Source organism: Doryrhamphus excisus, linkage group LG8, assembly GCF_037039965.1.
Source record: "Doryrhamphus excisus strain RoL-2023G ecotype Guam linkage group LG8, RoL_Dexc_Guam_v1.1, whole genome shotgun sequence".
NCBI lineage: Eukaryota > Metazoa > Chordata > Actinopteri > Syngnathiformes > Syngnathidae > Doryrhamphus > Doryrhamphus excisus.
Genome location: NC_136364.1, coordinates 5,894,679 through 5,918,799, shown reverse-complemented (window position 1 = coordinate 5,918,799; position 24,121 = coordinate 5,894,679). Strand labels below are relative to the sequence as shown.

The window sequence follows — 24,121 nt, the reverse complement described above, 5'->3', positions numbered from 1 at the left end:
TGTTTGGGAAATGGAAAAAAAACGTGCAGCTCAACAAAATAACAATTATTTCTAAATAAATAATACATAAAATGTCGTTCTTAATGCAGTCTGTTGTGGCTAATCTTGTTCATCTAAATATTTTCTGTGTATTTTAAACTAGCAAGATGTACCTTTTGGAATACAGGGAGTGAACAAATGTATTGCAGTTAATGTAGGATTAAATGAGCTTCCTATTTTGTAATTGCAGTACAGTATGTGATGAAATAAATGAAACCATCGCCACTGAAAGACCCGCCCCGCCTACGGGATTAGCAATCACATTGGTTAATTGACTTTTCTTGGACTTGTCTTTATTACATGCATGAATGTACTGCAGAGTGAATCAGTGTCCCATGTTATGAGAAAGTCAATTGTGAATGATGATTTCCTTGCTCAAAATTAACATTGAGATTATAAAAGAGGATTTTTGTTTTACAATTATTCTTATTAGACTCCTCGTGGTCTTGTTTTGCTTCAAAGGAGCTTCCAGTAATTCCTCATGGGGGGTGTCCGGGGAAGATTTTGTCATAAAAATGAACAGAAAGACAAAATAATGCAACAAGTGAAAGAAATGAGTCCACCATACATTCATGCACATAGCGGTAAAGACAAAAGACAAAAGTCAGTTCATTAATGTACTGATGTATGACAGCCAACCAGGCTCAGCCAGGGGTTGGTGAGAGTGAAGAGGAAGTGTCCGTCATCACGCTAGCGTGAGTCCTTGAGTAAAATGACAGTGTTTGCTTGTCATGCAGCTCAAAGATGTCGATATTTACAAATGACAAAGCATTTTTTTGGCCAGTACCAGAATGGATACTAACAATATTTATCATATTATAGTATTGAACAAAGCAAAATTTGTTCTCAATCAGAAATCACTCCACACTCTTTATTGCTCTCTGGTTCTACCATATCTTACTTATTGTGTGGAAATATGGGCTAATAACTATAAAAGCGATCTTCACTGGCTAAATGTACTGCAAAAAAGGTCAGTAAGGATAATTCATAATGCCGCCTACAGAGAACATACTAACTCCTTATTTCTAAAATCACAAATACTTCAAATCTTCAAACAGCTAAAATAATGCATGAGGCTAAAAATAAGCAATTATCTAAAAATGTCATCCAATACTTCTCTACAAGAGAGGAGAAATATGATCTCAGGGAAGAAGTACATTTGAAACACTTCTATGCTAGGACTACGTTATGCTAGCCATAGCATTTCAGTATGTGGAATCAAACTATGGAATGGATTGAGTAAGGAAGTCAAACAATGCACAACGATGAGCCAATTCAAGAAACAATACAAGCAGTTGATGTTTGCTAAATACAAGGATGAAGAGTCTTGAACCAGTCATGATGTGCTATATATATCACTATATTGACACTTACTATGGTACCCATTATGACATTGGATGCTCATATCACCTCGTACTTCGCTACGTGGAAAAAAAATAAAACATTTAATTTAAAAAAATTACAACTATATTAGGAAAGCAGGAAGTTGACAAAAATAAAATTAAATAAAAATAACAAATAATAAAAAACATAAGAAAAAAATGACTTAAACTATATTAGGAAAGCAGGAAGTGAACAAATGTAACAGTTTGTGATTGTAAAAGTACCAAATGGAGGGGTAGGATTTAATAAGCTTTGCCTCTTCCTACTCCTTTTGGACATGTGGAACTGGGAACTGATTATGGGATGCACTCAATTGGAATCTGATGCATGTTCAAATGAAATAAAACCATTACCATTACCATTATTACATTATGGTGTATTTACCATCAGTAGTAATATAAAAAGTAGAATGACAAAACCACATATGAAACTGCCTAATATTTCCCCCACATGAAGAGAAGGTGGTGAAAAAAGGAGGTGCAAAGATAAGAGGTGATGGAGTAGCGGAGAGGGAGGTGCTGGAGGTGTAACGCAGGCCCACAGAGCATGGAAGACAGATGTGCAGTTGTTGGGCTGTGTGCCAGCTGAAAGAAAGGTGAGAGAGGAGGAGCTGCAGATGTGTGAGCTCACTATATATGTGTGTGTGTGTGTGTGTGTGTGTGTGTGCGTGTCGAGAAGCAAAAAGAAAAGAAGAAAACCATAGTCATATTGGCTCATTAGTCGCATGCTTCCTAATGGATTTGGCAGAAATCAGCAAATGTATTCCACCCTGCTGAAGCACCCCTCCCGTGACTAGTACCTCCATAATGGAGATGCATGGAACATCTAGGACCAGCCCCTGGTACTGCTTCCATTTGCTTGTCTGCAGCAACAATGCATTCCGACAGGCATCAATCTGACAGTCGCAGACCCCAACCACCTCAAACATCATAAAGACACAGGACACCCCCACAAATAGCACATATTTAACTATCTGTGCACATTAATACCAAATATACACCTGCCTCTGCATAATACCATCAATCAAAGTGAGCCTTTTGCACCTTGCTACTGCAGATATGAATATGATTATTCACATTACAACATAGATTGGTGGCTACAAGGGGGAAGCCATGATGGGATGTAGTCCGGATGGGGCTACCGGGGAGAGTGAGGCTGAAACCCCGCTCTTATCATCAGCAATCACATGTTATATGGAGGACACGCTGCTGCAGCACCATATTTAAAATAATAAAAAAAAAACTCACGCCACGGATCGCCCACTTTCTCCTGCACAACCTCGCCAATGACGTACACAAGACAAGCATCACCGGTTGCAGAAACTCCCGTTCCGCCGCATTCGTGCCAGCACGTTTGAGTCCGTGTTAGGAACTTTGCACGGATCGTGTTCAAAACGACGGCGGCTCCACAAGCGGCTCCACTTACCCCGTCATGGTGCACAATATATCCTGCTGAAAAAGTCAGCTACACGGGCTTTTTTTCCCCCCTCATCCACGGCGGTATCTCCGTAACACAGAGAGCGGTAGTGACTGCTCCGAGACTGAAGATGCTCCGATGCGCTTTCTCTCCTCTGGACGCGCGCATGGCGAGGCCTGGTCGCGCGCAGACGCGCGGGGGAACAGCGGAGCCTGCAGGAGGACAACACAAATCAGTTCACATTATTCAAGCACAAAATCCCCACACAAAAGTAGGCTGGAGGCGGGTGGATCGATTCTAATTACCGATACTGTCGATACGAAGGGTGGCGCAAATAGTGAGATCGATATCTTTTCTATTATTTTCACATACATATATCGGTGTATTTTCCCTTGAATGTTCAGATCGATATTAAATTTGGAGCAAGTACATGAGACAAACTGACAAAGCGTATGTATGCAAAGCAGGCGTTTCTGCCTTCGCCATTGACCATCAAAACGTCATCATTTGACCCAGTCTTGCATCATATAGGTCAATACTACCAGTATAATATTTACTGCTTGTTAATTGATGCAGTAATACACATTGAACACGGTGTTGCTCACCTGTTGTTTAACTAGTAAATTAGACATGGAGTGAAATGTAAGCTAACATAACATGCTAACACTCTGCTAGCTTCGTTCATTGTAGGACAAGCTAACAAGTTAATTTCCATCAAAGAGGCTGGCTAGGCTACAAAAAAAGAGGTCACACATCGACACAATTTTTGTTTGCCTTTCTTCTCTTTTTTCTTTTTACAATCCCAGACATTATTTTAGTTAGCGCTGTTAGCATTATTAACACTGTTGCACTCCGCTGTGCCGACTGCTGGGCTTAGAGCACGTGAATGCAGCCGTGGATTAAACCATTTCATGTACTTACAGGGAGGGGCGCACGGTCAATATGGAAGTTTACATTTGATCAGTGTGGCTATTTAACTGTTACTACCAAGTACAACTACATTGTTTTAATAGTTTTCTGACTCTATTTTTTAAAAAAAATCCTAACCATATCGCAAAATGATGTACCTATTGACTCGGGCCCCTTTCAATCATGGATTATTGGAATTGTCCTAAGTCCCCCCTGAGCATAGATCAAACAATATGGTGTAACAATACATTTTTTGGTGGCCTAAAATATTTTTATCGTGATTTTACAGTGGCTGGGAATAACAAAATGATCATACAAACTGTGAAACACTTTCACATTGCATAAAACGAAGTTAAAAAAAACAACAAATAAACTAGACTTGGAGCAACTGTACAGATGGATATTAGATTCTTGCAATATGCATTATCATACTGCAACATGGAGTGATGGCCGTCAGGACCACGTCACAGTATCGCTGTAATATACTGTATAATGTATAACCTGTGTTCACTTACCATAACATACACCTGCCATAGCAAACATTAACCCACCCCCACCACCACGGCAGCCACTCATCCACGATGTTGACATCAGCAAGACACTCACCCACATGACACGCCGTCTGCCATTGAATGTGAGAATTTGCATACTCAAGTCGGTTACGATGACAAATGGCAGTCGGGTCGAGACCCTGACGAGGGCGCCGAGCATGCAGATGAGCAATCTTGAGAGTTTGTGCAGAAATTCTTTGGTTGTGCAAATGGACAGTTGCAGCAGACAGAGGTGAAGATGCTGGATGTGGGGGTCCTTGGCAAGGTCTGAGCAAATTCCCTAAAAGGCCTTCCTAGACGGTTGAATGACGATTTATGGTTGAGGAATGAAGATTCAAGTCACATCAACAATTAGCATCGCCATTACACGCTCCTTCCACATCGGTCACAATTTGCTGAGTGACAAAACTGCACATTTTGGAGCACTCAGGTCACAACAAGCGAACAAAGGAAAAGATGCCTTGATTCCCCTGCGAACAAAGGAAAAGGAAAAAGATGCCTTGATGCCCCTGCGAACAAAGGAAAAGATGCTTTGATGCCCCTGCGAACAAAGGAAAAGATGCCTTGATGCCCCTGCGAACAAATGAAAAAGATTCCTTGATGCCCCTGCGAACAAAGAAAAAAGATGCCTTGATGCCCCTGCGAACAAAGGAAAAAGATGCCTTGATGCCCCTGCGAACAAAGGAAAAGATGCCTTGATGCCCCTGCGAACAAAGGAAAAAGATGCCTTGATGCCCCTGCGAACAAAGGAAAAAGATGCCTTGATGCCCCTGCGAACAAAGGAAAAAGATGCCTTGATGCCCCCTGCAAACAAAGGAAAAAGATGCCTTGATGCCTCCTGCGAACAAAGGAAAAAGATGCCTTGATGCCCCTGCGAACAAAGGAAAAAGATGCCTTGATGCCCCTGCGAACAAAGGAAAAAGATGCCTTGATGCCCCTGCGAACAAAGGAAAAGATGCCTTGATGCCCCTGCGAACAAAGGAAAAGATGCCTTGATGCCCCTGCGAACAAAGAAAAAGATGCCTTGATGCCCCTGCGAACAAAGGAAAAAGATGCCTTGATGCCCCTGCGAACAAAGGAAAAAGATGCCTTGATGCCCCTGCGAACAAAGGAAAAGATGCCTTGATGCCCCTGCGAACAAAGGAAAAAGATGCCTTGATGCCCCTGCGAACAAAGAAAAAGATGCCTTGATGCCCCTGCGAACAAAAGAAAAAGATGCCTTGATGCCCCCTGCGAACAAAGGAAAAAGATGCCTTGATGCCCCCTGCGAACAAAGGAAAAAGATGCCTTGATGCCCCCTGCGAACAAAGGAAAAAGATGCCTTGATGCCCCTGCGAACAAAGGAAAAGGAAAAAGATGCCTTGATGCCCCTGCGAACAAAGGAAAAGATGCCTTGATGCCCCTGCGAACAAAGGAAAAAGATGCCTTGATGCCCCTGCGAACAAAGAAAAAGATGCCTTGATGCCCCTCCGAACAAAGGAAAAGGAAAGAGATGCCTTGATGCCCCTGCGAACAAAGGAAAAGGAAAAAGATGCCTTGATGCCCCTGCGAACAAAGGAAAAGATGCCTTGATGCCCCTGCGAACAAAGGAAAAAGATGCCTTGATGCCCCTGCGAACAAAGGAAAAGGAAAAAGATGCCTTGATGCCCCTGCGAACAAAGGAAAAAGATGCCTTGATGCCCCTGCGAACAAAGGAAAAAGATGCCCCTGCGAACAAAGGAAAAAGATGCCCCTGCGAACAAAGGAAAAAGATGCCTTGATGCCCCTGCGAACAAAGGAAAAAGATGCCTTGATGCCCCCTGCAAACAAAGGAAAAAGATGCCTTGATGCCTCCTGCAAACAAAGGAAAAAGATGCCTTGATGCCTCCTGCGAACAAAGGAAAAAGATGCCTTGATGCCCCTGCGAACAAAGGAAAAGGAAAAAGATGCCTTGATGCCCCTGCGAACAAAGGAAAAGGAAAAAGATGCCTTGATGCCCCTGCGAACAAAGGAAAAGATGCCTTGATGCCCCTGCGAACAAAGGAAAAGATGCCAGGACTCCAGCCTCTTATGTAAACTTGAGTGTATAAAAGGCCGGGCAGTGAAAGGAAGGGTGCTTTTTTTGCAGCTGCGCTGTAATAAGACCCGCTTACTTGTAGTAGGAATACAGGGACTGCAGATAAGCCCGGACGTCTGTATTAGGTTTTGTTGTCAGGAATAAACAATCTGGTTCTCATTCTATGATTTCTTTAGGATTCCCTTATCCTCTATTCGAAACCCACTTGGAGTCCTCAGGGGGAGGATTTCTACAGGACGCAGAGTCAGGTACTGAGTCATTGATGCCAAAGTCCAAGTATTATGCCATTAAAATGATGACTTCTAACGATATGGACATGTCAGAGTAGCTTGGTAATCCCCATTATAGCGGTGGTTGCAGTAATAAACATATAAAAGTAGTCCAAACTGTGGCTGGCTGTTGTTTGGTCATCTTTTATGATGGTTTTGAGGCGCCCCCTGGTGGTTGCTAAGTGTTTAACCACTGACCACTTTGGGATATCCTGTGTCTACTTAGGGGCGACAATGGGAGTGGTCTGAGATGACTTTGGCTTATATTTGCAGCAACAACAGAACAGATCATGAAAATAAAATGAAAGAAAATATTGTAACGGAAAACTACGGTGAGTACTTGGTACTGTATTTTACCATGTGTCATGAGACCACAAGCTGGCAGACATAATGAAGTCCCTCCAACGACAAGCTCGATCCTTCCTTTTTCCACATGAAAACCACAAAGAAATTCAACAAATGTGCTCAAAATGGAGTATTTCTTTGTTCCATGGATGGAAGGATAAAAGGAGGACGATACAGTGAAAAATGTGAGCAATAAAAAGAGCCATCATTCATCCTTCTGGGTCTGATAACGCAATGGAATAAGAACCCTTTGACATCGGGATGAGTTTTCACAGACTTACCTGTACCTTTTGACCGGCTGCTTTAAGCATCTCGTTTTATTCACTTTTGAAGGAACAAAGGCGATGAAGACTTTTATATGAAACGTTTTAATTAGAGACTCTCCTGTCTTCCACACATCAAACCGGACGGAGATAAAAGCTTCAAACGATCCTACTTTGGGCTACAGTGGCATAGAAAAGCAGCTAAATAACCAGGTAGCTTTAAAGTATTATTGTGTATTATTATATTTTAGGGTGAAACAACATAAGGAAGAACATACAGCTTCCATGAGGGACGTTATCGTCTTGCACGACGGCCGGGGCCTTTAAAAGGATCATCCTGGATGGAGGTCAAATACGAAAAAGATGAAAGGTTGAGCACGGGAAAGTACAAACAATACTGATGTAACATCATATAGTTCTCCTTTACCTCAGCAGCATCATCATCATCATCGCTGTCATCATATGCCACACCTTTAGATGTCTGGCTCTGGCTCTGAGAGCTGTGCCGCAGGAAGGACGAGGATGACGATGGTCTGGCTCTGAGGTAACCAGGAGGATGGTGGAAGATAGACGACATGTTTAGAAAGGGATGGGACACACATTTATACATTTATATAGACATGATGATGATATATCACTTATTTGTTTGTATCGGTACATCTAGATCAGGGGTCTCAAACACGCGGCGCAGGACACTAGTTTGAGGCCCCCGCCTTGATATGAAAGTTTAATGTTTGATATGGATGCTGTATGGTATCATGTACCCAGAAAAAATGATTACGTTTGATTCATGTTAAATGTTAAATAACTGTTAATAGTTATCCTCCCTATCCGTGTGGAAGTGGTAAGTTTTGGGCTATTTAAGTTGAAAGGAAATAACTTGAAGGCTACCGTTTAGGACGCTAGCTGTCTAGTTTGCGAGTTAGCATGTGTCTCAAGACCCTGCAGTTGCGCAATATGTTGTAAATAAAAAGAGTATAAATGTGACTATAGTCGTGTTTTGCCATGTCTACAGGGCTCTAATAATGCTTTGTTCATTTTAATCTGAAAAAAATCATTTGTCTACCCACCAACTATATGTGCTTTCTTAAGTTTTTATTATTATTATTATATTTATTTATTACTGATTGATTGATTTTCTTTATTCTTGATTTGTTTATTTTTCATCTTATTTTGTGTAGAAAAATAAAAAGTAAGATATTTGAGAACAGTGGAATGTTTTATCAGAACTTTTCTTGTAAAAAATTGGAACCAAAGCGAAATTAAAAAATTTTTTTTTGTTTTTAATAAATGCGTTTGTAAATTTTTTTTGTAAAACCTGATGTGGCCCAGTCTCACCCAGACCCGAGCTCCAGTGGCCCCCAAGTAAATTGAGTTTGAGACCCCTGATCTAGATGCTTCTACAAGGTACCAGATCACCATTATCTTAAATGTCTAAAATGCCCCCCTCCCCTCCAAGGGACAGAAACCCATTTGAAATAGTAGAGAAGCATTGAAATTAAACCTCTTGCGCCCCACAGGGGGGTGACACCCCACTATTTCAGAAACACTGGTTAATATGAATGTAAAAGTGATCATAGGGGTGTTATTTTAAGACCAAAGGTCTCTAATATTGTTAAAACCTGTAGGTTGTAAACAGCTAACGACAAAAATATTCCCTTTATATAATGAATCCTGCTTCATGAAAATTCACTTATCACAGGCAAGTCTGGAAGCTTGATAATATATGTGTATACTGTATACATATATGTTTTTGGCTTGTTGAAATATATTGTTGGCTCATGGAAAAATATGACTGAAGAGAACCAAACATACTTGGGGGCTGTGATTACAGGCGTGTCTTCATCAGAGTCGTCAATGGTGAGCTGAAGATGACAAAGCAGATTAATAATACTGACGTGAAAGACAAAAATAAGTAAAAAAAAACAAAAAAACAAAACAGTTTACATTATCTGCTGCATAGGATGTGGTCGCTGTGGTCCGACAAGCTCTCTGGGATGAAGCTTGAAACGCTACACGGGGTCAGAAGTAGCACTGGTGAGCATCCGCCGACATTTTCAATTGCAAAACACAACACACTGACCTTCACACTGACCTTGCATAATGCTTCCACTTTGGCTTGTGACTGAGGCCTTCCTGGAAGTGTTGCGTCCGGAAGCTTTGGGTTCTGAAGCTTTAGCACCTGGATGATGGTAAAGAAAAATCATTCATTCATTCATTCATTCATTTTCTACTGGTTATCCTCACGAGGGTCGCAGGAGCCTATCACAGCCAATCACAGGGCACATATAGACAAATTGCCTATGGACAATTTGAAGTGGCCAATTAACCTAGCATATTTTTGGAATGTGGGAGGAAACCGGAGTATGCACGGGGAGAACATGCAAACTCCACACAGAGATGGCCGAAGGTGGAATTGAACTCGGGTCTCCTAGCTGTGAGGCCTTCATGCTAACCACTCGACCATATACTCATGTATATCATGTGTACGAGATGTTCAGTATTAGTATTTGTGAGTAGATATTATTGTTGTCATTGACGTGTCCAAAAACTAAGAATAAAGCTTTGGAACAGGACTCACCTCTGCCTCGCCCTCGCGCGCCCCGCCCTCTGGCTCCTCTTCCCCTTCCTCTCACGGGGGTAGGTTCTTGCTCGGGATCCACATCGCTCATTTCATCTGACATGTTTACGTCCACGGCGTCCTCTCCTCGCTCCATGCGGTGAGCCTTGGCTCTGTCGATTGCCTGAAAGAGGAAGGAACCATCATCGTCGAGATGTTCCACGCCCGTGTGCTTCCCCTCACCAACCTCTTTGATTTCATTTTCTTCCTCCATTGTGTTCCTCTTGGACTCTCTGATTCGTCGGACCTGGACGTTCGTAAAAAAACCTACTTTAATTGACCGCGTTGTCATTGACAGAACACACGGCGCCGTGCTCACCTCCATGTCTATTTCTTGCTCTGTGATGACGTTTCGGCCCTGCAGGTGGCGCTGCGTCTTCTCCAGCTGGTAGGTGATCAGCTCCTCGATGGCGTCTCTCTCGTCTTTGTCTACAAACTCCTGAATGGCTTTGCCCATGCCTTGCTCTGTCAGGAGGGACGGCTGCACCTTCTGCGGAGATATGACCAACACGGCCCACCACAAATACATTTAGACCGCCACGGATAGATTTGGTACAAGTCACTTAGTGGCATTATAGCGCAACTTTTTATCTTTAATGTATGTGCACACTTACATGGAGCTCAGGAAACATCATGAATGTTTTTTTTAATGGCCGTGTGTGCATGAAACTTCATGTTCTGTTGTTAAATAAAGTTTCTAAACACTCCAAAAGGGATTGCGGCCCCATGTTTGTGTGTACATCACCAGCTCTGCCACTTCAAAGTACTGCTTGACCAGGTCCTCCACTCTCAGGCCCTCCAGCGCAGATGTTTTTATCACCTTGCTGTAGTCAACATAGCTTTCATCTATACAGACAAAAACATTCATAGAGTACAGATGAACACATACGATTACATATAAAGTTTCATTTATTTGATCACATACAGTACTACAATTACAAAATAGGAAGAGGCAAAGCTCATTTCATTTTACATTAACTGCAATACATTTGTTCACTTCCTGTATTCCAAAAGGTACACCTTGCTAGTTTAAAATACACAGAAAATATTTAGATTAGCAAGATTAGCCACAACAGACTGCATTAAGAACGACATTTTATGTATTATTTATTTAGAAATAATTATTTTGTGGGGCTGCACGGCAGTCGAGCTAGGAAACCCCGAGTTCAATTCCACCCTCGGCCATCTCTGTGTGGAGTTTGCATGTTCTCCCCGGGTTTTCTCCGGGTACTCCGGTTTCCTCCCACATTCCAAAAAAACATGCTAGGTTAATTAGCCACTCCAAATTGTCCATAGGTATGAATGTGAGTGTGAATGGTTGTTTGTCTATATGTGCCCTGGGATTGGCTGGCTACCAGTTCAAGGTGGACCCCACCTCTCGCCTGAAGACAGCTGGGATAGGCTCCAGCACCCCCGCGACCCCCGTGAGGATAAGCGGTAGAAAATGAATGAATGTATTTCCCACCCACTAAATTTAGTTATTTCAATTATAGAGTCCTCATCGGGTTAGGGTTAGTCCAAGTCCTTGATCACCAGGTAGCTCTTTGTTTGACAGGAGCCAATCATCAGCTATGAAAAAAGCAGTCAGCAATGCTTCATCAGCTGCCTCTGTCCACCAGAGGGAGCCAGAGGGAAGCTCCCCACTGACATATGTTAAATAAAAGGCTTTGCTGGGACGAAATGCATGATGGGAACCGTTCTCTCCATTTTGTATTGTAACACTGAAGCACGCATCAATGAAATCAGATGCCATGATATAAAATATACAACATTTTACCTTTGATTTTCTCCTTTTTCTCCCGCGCTCTGAGAAAGTGAATGATGTCTTTCGGGTTGGCTACGAGGTCCACATATTTCTGACTGAAACGAGACATGTTGAAGGTCTCGAACCCGCCGGAGTAGTCCACCTGAGCGAAGGAGAACAAACATGAGCTGTGTTGGGATTATGATGAGAGATTTGGAGGAGGGAGTCAAGCTAACCCTGAGGCGAATGAGCGGCTTCTCCGGGGTGAGCGGACAGCCCAGTCGCTCCCTCTCGGCTTGCTGTAGCATCTCGTTGACCTGCAAACGCGACGTATTCAAACCCTAACACATGACATCACATGTTTGTGTGTCTGCGTCTTGATGGAGAGTACCTTGGCGTGGCAAAGGTTCTCCACTTTCTTGGTGACATTGGACGTATCCACCGTGAACGATTCCGGGTAGTCGGATAGCACCACGTCTTGGATGAAGAACTGACGCACCGTCTTTAGGGGAATCTTCTGCAGGTTCATTTTACGACCTTTCACCCTTAGCAACCCAATGTGCCTGAATACATAACATAACCATAACATGAGCTTCCAGTTGCATGCATATAGTACTCTAGTCTATGGATGTGTGTGTACTTTTTAGTAGCCTCCCCAGGAGAGAGCGAGGTGGCTACAGAGCTGCCGGGCTGCGTCACATAGAAGAGTTGCTGCTCATTTCTGGACGGCGCAATGAGGCACTCGTGCTCGTGACCCCACACCACCAGGTCGAGGAATTCATCCAGGAACTGTTCGGGAATGTAGTTTGTGGGGCCGTGCTTACTCCTGGATGCAAAGACACCATCCATTCAGGACCAGACGGCTAGTTTGCTGTCGAAAGAAGAACTACGGGAAATAAAATAAAAAACCCTTATAGCCTTAAACTATATTATGAAAGCAGGAAGTGAACAAATGTAAGAGTAACTGATTGTAAAAGTACCAGATGGAGGGGTAGGATTTAATAAGCTTTGCTTCTTCCTACTCCTTTTGGACATGTGGAACTGGAAACTGATTATGGGATGCACTCAATTGTAATCTGATGCATGTTCAAATGAAAAAAAATAAAATTAATTTTTTTTAAATATTTAAAAAAATAAAAACAAAATATTAAAAAATGTATTTACATTTTTTTAATTATTTAAAAATATATTTAAAAAAAATACAAAAATGTATTTAAAAAAATACAAAAATTAATTAAAGAAATAAATAACTTCAATTATATTAGGAAAGCAGGAAGTGAACAAATGTAACAGTTACTGATTGTAAAAGTACCAGATGGAGGGGTAGGATTTAATAAGCTTTGCTTCTTCCTACTCCTTTTGGACATGTGGAACTGTGAACTGATTATGGGATGCACTCAATTGGAATCTGATGCATGTTCAAATGAAATTAAACCATTACCATTACCATTACCAAGAGTGGTCAAATGCAGTGATCGAGTCCCACACCTGTTCTGATGAATGGCAAACAGGTTAAACCACTCATCTTGGTCTTCTTTTGGGCGGAGCATGGTCACTTGGTTGTTGACAAACATCCTGTACAGACGCTCATCTGGGATGGACCCTAGCAGACAGACACACATACATGATGTCACACTAGACGCTTTAAACCTTTTGTCATACTGAAAAATCAATGGATGCTGGTTTTAAAAATATATATTTTAAGTTAGTATTATTAGATTCTTTTTTAAACAAACTACGGCATTTTTATTTGAATATTTTAAATATTATGTATTATTATTATTATAGTATATTATTTTATATATATATTTTATATTATAATAACATATATAATATTATTATTTCTACAATCTAGAAATATTAGAAATAAAAAAATAAATATATATTCAAAGATAAAGTTATTAGTATTATTTGCTGTTTTTTATTAGTTACATTTTAAAATTAATTACTTTTTTCCTGTTTAATTTTAACAATTTGGTAAAATTGAAAATTCTAAACATTTTAAATAAGAATTATATCTAAAATACATATGTATTTGGTGTTATTGGTTTTAGTTGCTGTTTTTTTATTCAATTCTTTTTTCTAGAAAAATTTGAATATTGAGTATATATATAAAATATAAAATATTTTAATATTGAGTATTAGTATCTTTGCTGTTTTTTAATATCCTTTTTACAATTTTCATTTAATTTTTATTAGTTTTATTTCTTCATTGTAGAAAAATTCCAAATCTAAAATTTCAATCAAAATGCAATCCAAACTATATTTTAAGCTAAGATCTTATTGTTATTATTTGCTGTTTTTTTTATTAAAATGATTTTCTTTGTATTTGAATGAATGTATTATTTTATATCTACAATTTTAATTCCACCCCCGTCTTTTCCAAACAATGTCTATTAGCCTATTATTAGCCTACTATACGTATATGTACGTACCAAGGCCATATAAGGCCAGCTTGCTGGTGCCTTTCTGCAGCAGGATGGGGCTGATCTCTATCTTCTCCACAGACTGGGAGTGACCAAAGTGGTTCACCAGACCAGAGGCACTGAGCAGGTCCAGCGCACACAAACCTTCAGCCTTCAAGAGGAGAACAGCACATCAAACCACCTGTACATGTTTACCTGTGTGTGTGTATTGCAGGAGACTCACCCCGGTTGGGTCGTCGTGGTTACCATGGATGCTGAACACAGGGATGGAGATGTTTAGGTTCTCATCCTGGTAATTAACCCATGGAAACCTGAATAAACATTGAAGACGGTTAGAGTTTTAGATGATGGGGAGTTGTGCTTCCAAAAACAAGCAGTGGGACCTACTGGGTGGTGTTAAAGTTAACAGCTTGGTCACTGAGTATGTTGAATTGTATGGGAGAGTCTCCCATGCAGTATTTCCTCAGCATAGTGATGCAGGTGTGAAGGCAGCGGCGAGTCGGCTTGTTGTCATGGAACAAATCCCCGCCCAGCAGAATGAAATCCACCTAGGAGCCAACATTTATACAGTCATCCCTCGTTTGTCCTAGTTAATTAGGTCCAGACCCAACCGGGATAAGTGACCTTCCACCAAGTAGGATCCCTTATTTATGAATTGAATATTTTTGTAGTTAGAGCATAAAAAAACCTTGTTTAAAACCTTGTAAATATGTTTTTTTAACATTGTTAGAGCACCAAACTGGAGAAATGGATGGTTTATGAATGTCTATCAACATAACATAAAGACAAATTTTAAATAATAAGGTCCTTACCGCCGCCATGAAATTTTCAGGAATTGTATCTTTCCGCTATCATGGTAGGTGTTAGCATTGCTAGCATGCTAACTTCAGCATACTAGCGTTTTTAGCTATTTTGAATGGACACTTACATAAACACTGAGCTCTATCATGCTGGGTGTTATCATGGTAATGTTAGCATTGTTAACATGTGCATATTAGTATATTTAGCCATTTTCATTGGTCAACACATCACACTTCTATAAAGAATTAGCACTATCATGCCAGGTGTTAGCAAAGACAACAGTAGCACATTAGCATTGCTAGCATGCTAACTTCAGTATACTAGCATTTTTAGCTATTTGATTGGATAGACACTTACATAAACACTGAGCTCTATCATGCTAGGTGTCATCATAGAAATGTTAGCATTGCTAACATGTAAACATACGCATATTTATCCATTTTCATTGGTCAACACATCACACTTCTATCAAGAGTTAGCACTATCATGCCAGGTGTTATCACAGAAATGTTAGCATTGCTAACATGTTAACATACGCATATCAGCATATTTAGCCATTTTCGTTGGTCAACACATCACACTTCTATAAAGAGTTAGCACTATCATGCTAGGTGTTAGCAAAGACAATGTTAGCACATTAGCATTGTTAGCATGCTAACTTCAGTATACGAGCATTTTTAGCTATTTTAATGGTAGACACATAAACACTGAGCTCTATCATGCTAGGTGTTATCATAGAAATGTTAGCATTGCTAACGTGTTAACATACGCATATCAACATATTTAGCCATTTTCATTGGTCAACACATCACACTTCTATAAAGAGTTAGCACTATCATGCCAGGTGTTAGCAAAGACAACGTTGGCACATTAGCACTGCTAACATGCTAACATTAGGATCACATTTTTAGCCATTTTCCTGGCTAGACACATATACAAACACTTAGCACTATTATGCAACATGTTCGCATGGTAGCATCTTAGCATTTTTAGCCATTTCTATGTCAACATCTTTGAATGCCTTGTGTTTGTAGTTTAGTTCATTTAGCCATGATAATACTTGGAAAGCTGTAATTTAGGCACAAAAACACAAAAGCGGTGTTAGGTATAAAATAACACTCACATTTTATAACTCATATTTGTATTTGAGCTAATGCCACCATTTTAATAGTTGAAAACGATTAAATTAGGCCAAAAATAGGTACAAATTTGCTTCAATATGTTTTTTATGTTTACTAATAATATGCCAGAGTCACTCATAAAAGGCCTGTTCTTTACAAATATTGGTAATTTCAAGGTTGAACTCTATAAGAATATTATTTTTTAATTCAAACTAATTGGAGGTTGATTCGCTTTATTATGTTTTAGTGTTCCATAATATCTGGGGTGGGCAAACTTGGCCACATTGGGTTCCAAATTTGGCAGACGGGCCGTCTCCATATACAGGTGGCATCAAGCAGAAGAGCGTAGTAGGTTTGTGCTTTGCTTGTGTCAGCAAATGTAGTATACTTTCTCAAACTATATTTCATCAGGGAATACCAGCGAATCATCGTGATCTCAAGTTTGTGCTGTTCAAATGATTCTTGCTCACAGAATACCCCCCAAGTCGGTTCACTTGTTTATTTATGTATGGACAGGACTTGTGTTACCAACCTGATTTGTCTGGGCACATTTTAAGATCTCATCAAATGTGTTGTAGGAGTCACGGCCGCGGACAGCATCTTTCTCAAGGTAACCGAGATGGATATCGGTAGCAATCAGGATCTTAAAGGTGTCCCCATCGTCCCTGGAGACAGGATCACAAGTTAAAGTCAGACATTGTGAACCATAAGAACCCCGATACTGAGGGTATGTTGTTAACTAACTTACAAGTTGCTCTCTGAGGACATGATGATGAAGAAGTTGGATGGCAGTTGGATCACACCAAGACTAGATGCCTTGCTGCAAAACACAAGAAAAAAACAGAACATTTACCCATTTGTTAAAAATGTATTGGGAGCCTTAAAAAGTTCATGGTGCAACAATGCAACATCATGTGTTGTGACCTCGAATGAAAAGACGTACATTAAAATAAGACTAGCATAACATAACTAACATAGTGCTACTACATGCACTGACTTCGTACAGTACAGTACACAATTAGCTTTCTAGCTATGCTACAGCGACGCATAGCGCCGTGTTGCCCATTAAAATTGAGCTCAGTTTTTATTATGAATATGTACTTAACTTTCAGTTAAAATAGATTAAAAACAAATCACGCGTACATAAGAAAAGTCACATTGTAACACCCACCTCTCCACCAGAACCACAACCACGCAGTGAAACTCCCGGCGCCTCTTGCGAACCCCGCCCACCAACACTTTATTCCTTCCGGGACATCTTCTTATGGGTATTGTAGTTTAGTTCTCTTTGAGCCGACACTAGATGATGTGGAGAAAAACTACATTTCTTGTCAACAAGCGTTGTGCGTTTGTTTTATTTGTAAGGGCAAACCGCTTCCTCGAGTACCACAATTTGTCAACAAGGGAGGTGCTTACGGGATAAGCCGAACAACGAATCGCTCCTACTTTGAACCAGTGTGTTGGTTTGCTATTTGTTTTCGTTCGACACAAGCTTCAGAAACGGTGCATAGCTAGCTAAATGTTAGTTACGTGACTGTAGTTATAATTTTGCTACCATCTACTACTTTGTTTGTCCATCGGATCGGGAGAACTTCAATGGAGACTCTGCCCAAAACTGCTGAGTCTACGCGGGAGACGGTACGTTTGCTAAAATAATTTATTTACAATGGGGAAATAAACAAGCTGGACCTCAGTTTAAACAAGCTAACGACGCCATATTGTTGTTACATATTGTGAGTGTGTAATGTGTTACATTATAGCCTGTTAGCGCTAATAATGTGTTGTTATTATTATCGTGTTCCGTGCAGGAGCTGCATCCACGTATTGTCTGTGACAACCTGTCGTTGCCCTCCTTTAAGGACTATCCAGCCCACCGGCCATGGCCAGGCCCACTGGAGCACCACACACCCAGTGACACATATGACCCTTATCGCCCTCCATCGCCCAGTAAAGGCTACCCAGAGACCAACGGCGCAGGTTAATATGTCTCCACTGCGTCAGAGCTCCATGGTTACAGCAACACATGCAACATGACGCCACACTGCTCCTGCAACACATCTGCTCCTGTCCGAGCTCTCTGCTCATGCTATTCCATCCAAAATGCATTAGCAAATCCTGTGTGTTTTCTTTACAGCCATCTTGTCTGCTCTGAGGAATCTCCAGGAGAAGATCAGGAGGTTGGAGTTGGAGAAACAGCATGTGGATCTCGATCACGCAATCAGAGGCGATGCAGCGACACATCCACGTGCCCACAGGATGGCACAGAGAACGGCAGGCAGTCAGACGGACGCAAGAAAGCCCACAAATGAGCAGTATAATTGCAACCAAGGTGGGCGTATGAATATTGCACACATGTCTGGAGCCATAACATCAACATACAATAGATAGTCATGTGATCATTTTCTGATTGTGTCCATATATTATGTCGAATAAAGCAGATAATGGCATTTATTTAACCTTTGTGTGTTCCTGTGCAGCGTTAGTCACCCAGCTGGCGGCTGCAGAGTCTCGCTGCGTCAACTTGGAGCGTCAGCTGGGTCACATGAGGAAGATGTTACGCAATGCCAAAGGAGAGAAGAGCAGCCTGCTCAAACAGCAGGTGAATGGTTGAATGATTGAAAGTTGTATTTTTCCTCTCCAATTCATCTAATGAGCCGTTTGTGATCTCCATGCACGGTCAGGTGACCATGGAGGCTTCCAGGTCTGCACACAAACAAGCCGGTCCTGTCTCGGAGCAGGTCCAGCTGCAAAAAATGCTGCAACTGGAGCAGGAATATCTCAGGCTGACACGCACGCAGGGACAAGCTGAGGTACCCAAAGAAACTGAATTTATGGCTGATATGATATAGTATATATATCGTACATGCATACATACGGGTAAATGCACACACTTCTTGATTTCATATTTTTTTTATGTTTTTTACACTTAAATGTTTCAGATCATCAACAAAATGTAAATATTGGTCAATGACAACACAACCAAACACAAAAGACAGTTCCTAAATGAAAGCAAGGGATTGCCCCCTAAAGCTAATAACTACTTGGGCCACCCTTAGAGGTAACAACTGCAATCAAGCATTTGCCAAGACTTGCAGCGAGTCTCTTACAGCGCTGTGGAGGAATTCTGGCCCACTAGTTTTTGCAGAATTAGTGTAATTCAGCCAAATGAAAAAAATAATAAAGCCATTTCTTAAGTTTGGGACTCCAGCAAACCACAGTGAGAGCTATTGTCCATGAATTGGTCTGATAATCTGAAACATTTAACTGACAAAAATGCAAAAAAAAGGAAACAAGATGGGGGCAAACGGTTTTTCACACCACTGTATGTACATGTACTGCATATATACTATATACCAGGGGTCTCAAACTCAATTTACTTGTGGGCCACTGGAGCTAGGGTCTGGGCGAGACCCCAAAAAACCCCCCAAAAACGCATTTATTAAAAACAGAAAAATGAATAAACTTTGCTTTGGTTTCGATTTTCTACAAGAAAAGCTCTGATAAAACATTTTATTTTTCTACACAAAATAAGATGAAAAATAAATAAACAAATCAAGAATAAAGAAAATCAATCAATCAGTAATAAATAAATATAATAATAACAATAAAACGGCAAATAATAAAAACGTAATAAACCACATATAGTTGGTGATTTTTTTCAGATTAAAATGAACAAAGCATTATTAGAGCCCTGTAGACATGACAAAACACAACTATAGTCACATTTATACTTTTTTTATTTACAACATATTGTGCAACTGCAGGGTCTTGAGACACATGCTAACTCACAAACTAGAGAGCTAGCCACCTAAACGGTCGCCTTCAAGTTTAAACTTAAATAGCCAAAAACTTACCACTTCCTCACGGATAAGGAGGATAACTATTAACAGTTATTTAACCTTTAACATGAACATGAATCAAACGTAATAATTTTTTCTGGGTACATGATACCATACAGCATCCATATCAAACTTGCGCGGGCCGCACTAACATTAATCTTTCATATCAAGGCAGGGGCCTCAAACTAGTGTCCTGCGGGCCACATTTGGCCCGCGGGCCGCGTGTTTGAGACCCCTGTTTCACACAGTAATGGACATTTTTTAGCCATAGTGATAGATGCAGTGTCGGAAGGTGTTCCTCCTCTCGGCTTTGGGACCAACTTTTTATGTGTCAGGTGAAGATTGAAGAGCTGGAGCAGAAACTGCAGGAAGAGGAGCACCAGAGGAAGCTGCTTCAGGATAAAGCCAAGCAGGTACCACAACATATGGAAACGGTTCTTCAAGTGAATATGAATGCGCTGACCATCACTTTTTTTGTGTTCCTCAGCTGCAGGTGGATTTGGAGACCAACAGGATTCTTCTGCAGTCGTCGTCGTCGCGTTGGACCAAAGAGAAGAAGAGCATCTTGAAGGTAAAAGTCTGTTATCAAGAAAAGGTCAACACAAATGCTGACTGACTTTCTGTTTTGCTTTGTAGAAGCAATCGTCCTACTCCGAACCTCACTACAGACTCAACCTCAACGATGTGCCTTTTGTTGCCGGAACGGTAGCCGTACACCCGCCACATCTGTTAGCGTACTTACTGCGCTTAGCTCATATTTGTGTGTATTTGTACACAGTCAGTAGGCGGCAGCCACTCCGTCCGAGCCAACGTGCAGTCGGTTCTTTCTCTCCTGAAGCGCCACCAGCCTCAACTGTGCAACAGTCACGTCCTCGACAACAACAGCAAGACCTTCTGCTCGGACGCCGGCAGCAGCCGTCGCCGCCGCTCCGATGCTTCCTCCGGCTCCGCTTCCTCCGCCAGCGGGGAGCTGTCGGAACTTCTCCAGGGCCTGCAGGAGGAACTAAGACTGATGAGTTTGTAAGTACATTTTCAGATTTTAGCTTTGAAATGTTACTTTGTGGTTGTTGTCGTCTGTTATGGCATTTATCTTTGTGTCCCCTCTTAAATGAAGCTATCCCAAGCACTCGCAGGCCATGTTGTTGCTTTCGCTGTTTGTTCTCTCTACAGTGTTTCATCTGTCTGTCCCCTTTACATTGACGCTAAAGCAGGCTCTGGCAGTGCAGTGTTGTTGCGCTTTGTTTTCTATTTTCTGGCTGTCCCTTATTAAATTAAGTCTACCACGCACTAGCAGACAATGCTGTGGCGTTTTTTTCTCTAGTTTCTGTCTGTCCCCTCTTAAATGATGCTATTCTAAACATGAGCAGGCATAATGGTTTCCTGCTCTTTGTTTTGTCTATCTGTCCCCTTTTTAAATTAAGCTAAATCAAGCACTGTTGTTGCAGTTGGTTTTCTATTTTATTGTCAGTCCCTTCTTAAATGACACTAAACCAACTAGGCAATGTTGTTGCATTTTTTTTTTAAATATATTTTCTGTATGTCCCCTCTTAAATGATGCTATTCTAAACATGAGCAGGCATAATGGTTTCCTGCTCTTTGTTTTGTCTATCTGTCCCCTTTTTAAATTAAGCTAAATCAAGCACTGTTGTTGCAGTTGGTTTTCTATTTTATTATCAGTCCCTTCTTAAAGGACACTAAACCAACTAGGCAATGTTGTTGCATTTTTTTTTAAATATATTTTCTGGATGTCCCCTCTTAAATGATGGTATTCTAAACATGAGCAGGCATAATGGTTTCCCGCTCTTCGTTTCGTCTATCTGTCCCCTTTTAAATTAAGCTAAATCAAGCACTGTTGTTGCAGTTGGTTTTCTATTTTATTGTCAGTCCCTTCTTAAATGACACTAAACCGACTAGGCAATGTTGTTGCGGGTTTTTTGTAAATATATTTTCTGGATGTCCCCTCTTAAATGAAGCTTAGCAAACACGAGCATGCAATGTTTTTTGTTTTAATGTCTATTTTCTGTCTGTCCCCTCTTAAATGAAGCTCTTCTAAACACAAGCGGGCAATGTTGGGCTAATGGTTTCCTGCTCTTGGTTTCGTCTATCTGTCCCCTTTTAAATTAAGCTAAATCAAGCACTGTCGGGACATGTTGTTGGAGTTGGCTTTCTATTTTATTGTCAGTCCCTTCTTAAATGACACAAAACCGACTGGGCAATGTTGTTGCTTTTTTTAATATATATTTTCTGTATGTCCCCTCTTAAATGAAGCTTACCAAACACTAGCAGGCAATGTTCTTTCGTTTTAATGTCTTTTTTCTGTCTGCCCCCTCTTAAATGACACTTTATCAAGCACTGGCAGGCAATATTAATTCTCTATTTTATGTCTGTCCCCTGTAAAATGAAGCTGGACCAGGTACTAGCAGGTGATCCTGTGTGTGTGTTGCAGAGAGCAGGACGAGTTGATGCGTCAGCTGGACCGCTGCGTTTGTCTGCAAGAAAGAAAGCAGCTGGAGAGGGAACAAGAGCAGCTGCTCCTCAAAATTGAGCGCAAAGGAGATCAGATCAGTCAGCTCTACAGGCATAAAATACAGGTACGCACACAAAATAAAAGCCCTAAAAACCTTGTGTTCATCCTTTCATTACCCATGTTCCTATGTTCCTGTCGCTAGATCAAGAAATTAAGAAAGGAAGCACACACGAGGCAGGCCAGCAGGATTCCACCGCCGAGGGTGAGCACGGCGGTGTCCACCAGAGGGCGCTCTGTGGGCGCGGTCAAGTCAAATCCAGGTGAGAAAAGCCGGTGCAATCTGAAGCTGCTCAAGGACATGAAAGCCCTGCAGACTTCATTAAGGACCTGAGACGCTGCCAGGAAGTCATCGCATCCAAATCCACATGAAACCTGCAGGTGCTACACCCGTAAAGTGCATTTACAATTCCCTTTATGATGATGACGATGATGTTTTCTCCGGGTACTCCGGTTTCCTCCCCCATTCCAAAAACATGCTAGGCTAATTAGCCACTCCAAATTGTCTGTAGGTATGAATGTGAGTGTGAATGGTTGTTTGTATATATGTGCCCTGGGATTGGCTGGCCACCAGTCCAGGGTGTACCCCGACTCTCGCCCGAAGACAGCTGGGATAGGCTCCAGCACCCCCCGCAACCCTCGTGAGGACAAGCGGTAGAAAATGAATGAACTTTATTCTATTAAAATAATGGAATTTTTCCAGAAATTTTTTTTAAATACAATTTTTTACATCTAAATTTAATAAATTAAAATTTCCTGGTAAAAATATGACTTTTTCTTGTTACGTTACAACTTTCTCCTCTTAATAATTTGGCAGATTTTTTCCACTTTTGTTTTTTTTTTTTTTTGTTTACTTGTTAAATTATATTTTTTTAGAAAAAACAGCCAGACACCCAGGACTACAGTGATGGCTATTACCTGGGAGGAAGCTCCAGCACCCCCATGACCCTTGTAGAAAATGAATGAATGAATGAATTAATATTTCAAATTTATTCTACTAAAATAATGGGATTTTTCCTGGTAATTTTTTTTTAATTAAAAATTTTAAATCTAAATTTATTAAATAAAATTTTCCTGGTAAAAATATGACTTTTTCTTGTTACGCTACAACTTTTTCCTCTTAATAATTTGGCAGATTTTTTCCACTTTTGGGTTTTTTTTTTTTCACTTGTTAAATTATATTTTTTTTTGAAAAAAGAGCCAGACACCCGGGACTACAGTGATGGCTATTACCTGGGAGGAGGCTCCAGCACCCCCACGACCCTTGTAGAAAATGAATGAATGAATTAATATTTCAAATTATTTTGGGTGGTTTTTTTGTTTACTTGTTAAATTATATATATTTTTTAGAAAAAACAGCCAGACACCCGGGACTACAGTGATGGCTATTACCTGGGAATATATAAAGTACATGAAAATGTATTTATTCTTATCGAAGTCTTCTGTTGGATGTGATTATATAATGCAGCAGTACCTAAGAGGAAATGCGAATAAAGAAAGAATGCTGTAAACGTCCCCAACACAAATCATAGTGGTGTCTTATGTACACTCTTATTTAGCTCTATATATACTTCATTTTTTTATGAATTCATTCATACTGTAAGGAAATAATGAAATATTTCTCCTTGTTATACAATACGACGGTTTGTAAGTGTGGTTATAAATAAAAAAAAAACATAAATCTGTGTTTAAGTGCATTATTTACTATTTGTAACCTGTCCAGGGTGCACCTGACAGCTGGGATAGGCTCCAGCACCCCCGCGACACTCATGAGAATAAGCAGTAGAAAATGAATGAATGAAAAAAAAAACAAAT

General features: G+C 40.7%; 3 protein-coding genes across 10 annotated transcripts in view; 1 reads left to right on the top strand and 2 right to left on the bottom strand.

Annotated features, from left to right (window-relative positions):
* The window catches only part of LOC131134832 (protocadherin Fat 3), a 121,606-nt gene extending 118,535 nt beyond the window's left edge, over window positions 1–3,071 (bottom strand). For all 6 annotated transcript variants that reach the window (XM_078792681.1, XM_078792682.1, XM_078792683.1 and 3 more), the window contains exon 1: window positions 2,848–3,071. The gene's annotated coding sequence lies outside the window, so the exon portion shown is untranslated. The remainder of the gene's footprint in view (window positions 1–2,847) is intronic.
* A 4,186-nt stretch (window positions 3,072–7,257) lies between these two features.
* Window positions 7,258–17,151, bottom strand: mre11a (MRE11 homolog A, double strand break repair nuclease). Its single transcript, XM_058080574.2, has 20 exons — window positions 17,115–17,151; window positions 16,692–16,763; window positions 16,476–16,608; window positions 14,409–14,569; window positions 14,245–14,332; window positions 14,031–14,172; window positions 13,084–13,198; window positions 12,236–12,421; window positions 11,987–12,158; window positions 11,832–11,912; window positions 11,629–11,758; window positions 10,597–10,697; window positions 10,171–10,341; window positions 10,039–10,098; window positions 9,813–9,975; window positions 9,327–9,413; window positions 9,179–9,243; window positions 9,047–9,096; window positions 7,659–7,770; window positions 7,258–7,568 (listed from the first exon to the last, which is right to left on the bottom strand). The coding sequence occupies exons 2-20, from the start codon at window positions 16,709–16,711 to the stop codon at window positions 7,527–7,529; spliced, it is 2,079 nt and encodes a 692-aa protein (XP_057936557.2). The 5' UTR covers window positions 16,712–16,763; window positions 17,115–17,151; the 3' UTR covers window positions 7,258–7,526.
* Window positions 17,152–17,247: 96 nt separating this feature from the next.
* cep57 (centrosomal protein 57) lies at window positions 17,248–23,987 on the top strand. Of its 3 annotated transcripts, XM_058080576.2 has the most exons (12): window positions 17,248–17,581; window positions 17,752–17,920; window positions 18,078–18,272; window positions 18,421–18,542; window positions 18,625–18,753; window positions 20,118–20,195; window positions 20,270–20,353; window positions 20,419–20,487; window positions 20,561–20,802; window positions 22,229–22,373; window positions 22,452–22,687; window positions 23,507–23,987. In XM_058080576.2, exons 1-11 carry the CDS (start codon window positions 17,540–17,542, stop codon window positions 22,638–22,640), a joined length of 1,464 nt encoding a protein of 487 aa, XP_057936559.2. In that variant the 5' UTR covers window positions 17,248–17,539; the 3' UTR covers window positions 22,641–22,687; window positions 23,507–23,987. The 3 variants fall into 3 exon arrangements, with proteins under 3 accessions (XP_057936559.2, XP_057936561.2, XP_057936558.2); XM_058080578.2 differs by having other exon boundaries at window positions 17,803–17,920; window positions 22,452–23,987; XM_058080575.2 differs by having other exon boundaries at window positions 22,452–23,987.
* Window positions 23,988–24,121: the final 134 nt, after the last annotated feature.

Bases quoted from the DNA above. Each gene is read 5' to 3' on its own strand.
- mre11a (XM_058080574.2), bottom strand. From the start codon at position 16,711: ATGTCCTCAGAGAGCAACTT. The intron at 16,609-16,691 runs GTAAGTTAGTTA...TCCTGTCTCCAG, and splicing joins ATGTCCTCAGAGAGCAACTT to GGACGATGGGGACACCTTTA. The intron at 11,759-11,831 runs GTTAGCTTGACT...TCCTTCGCTCAG, and splicing joins AGCCGCTCATTCGCCTCAGG to GTGGACTACTCCGGCGGGTT.
- cep57 (XM_058080576.2), top strand. From the start codon at position 17,540: ATGGAGACTCTGCCCAAAACTGCTGAGTCTACGCGGGAGACG. The intron at 18,543-18,624 runs GTGAATGGTTGA...ATGCACGGTCAG, and splicing joins GCAGCCTGCTCAAACAGCAG to GTGACCATGGAGGCTTCCAG. The intron at 20,354-20,418 runs GTAAAAGTCTGT...TTTGCTTTGTAG, and splicing joins AGAAGAAGAGCATCTTGAAG to AAGCAATCGTCCTACTCCGA.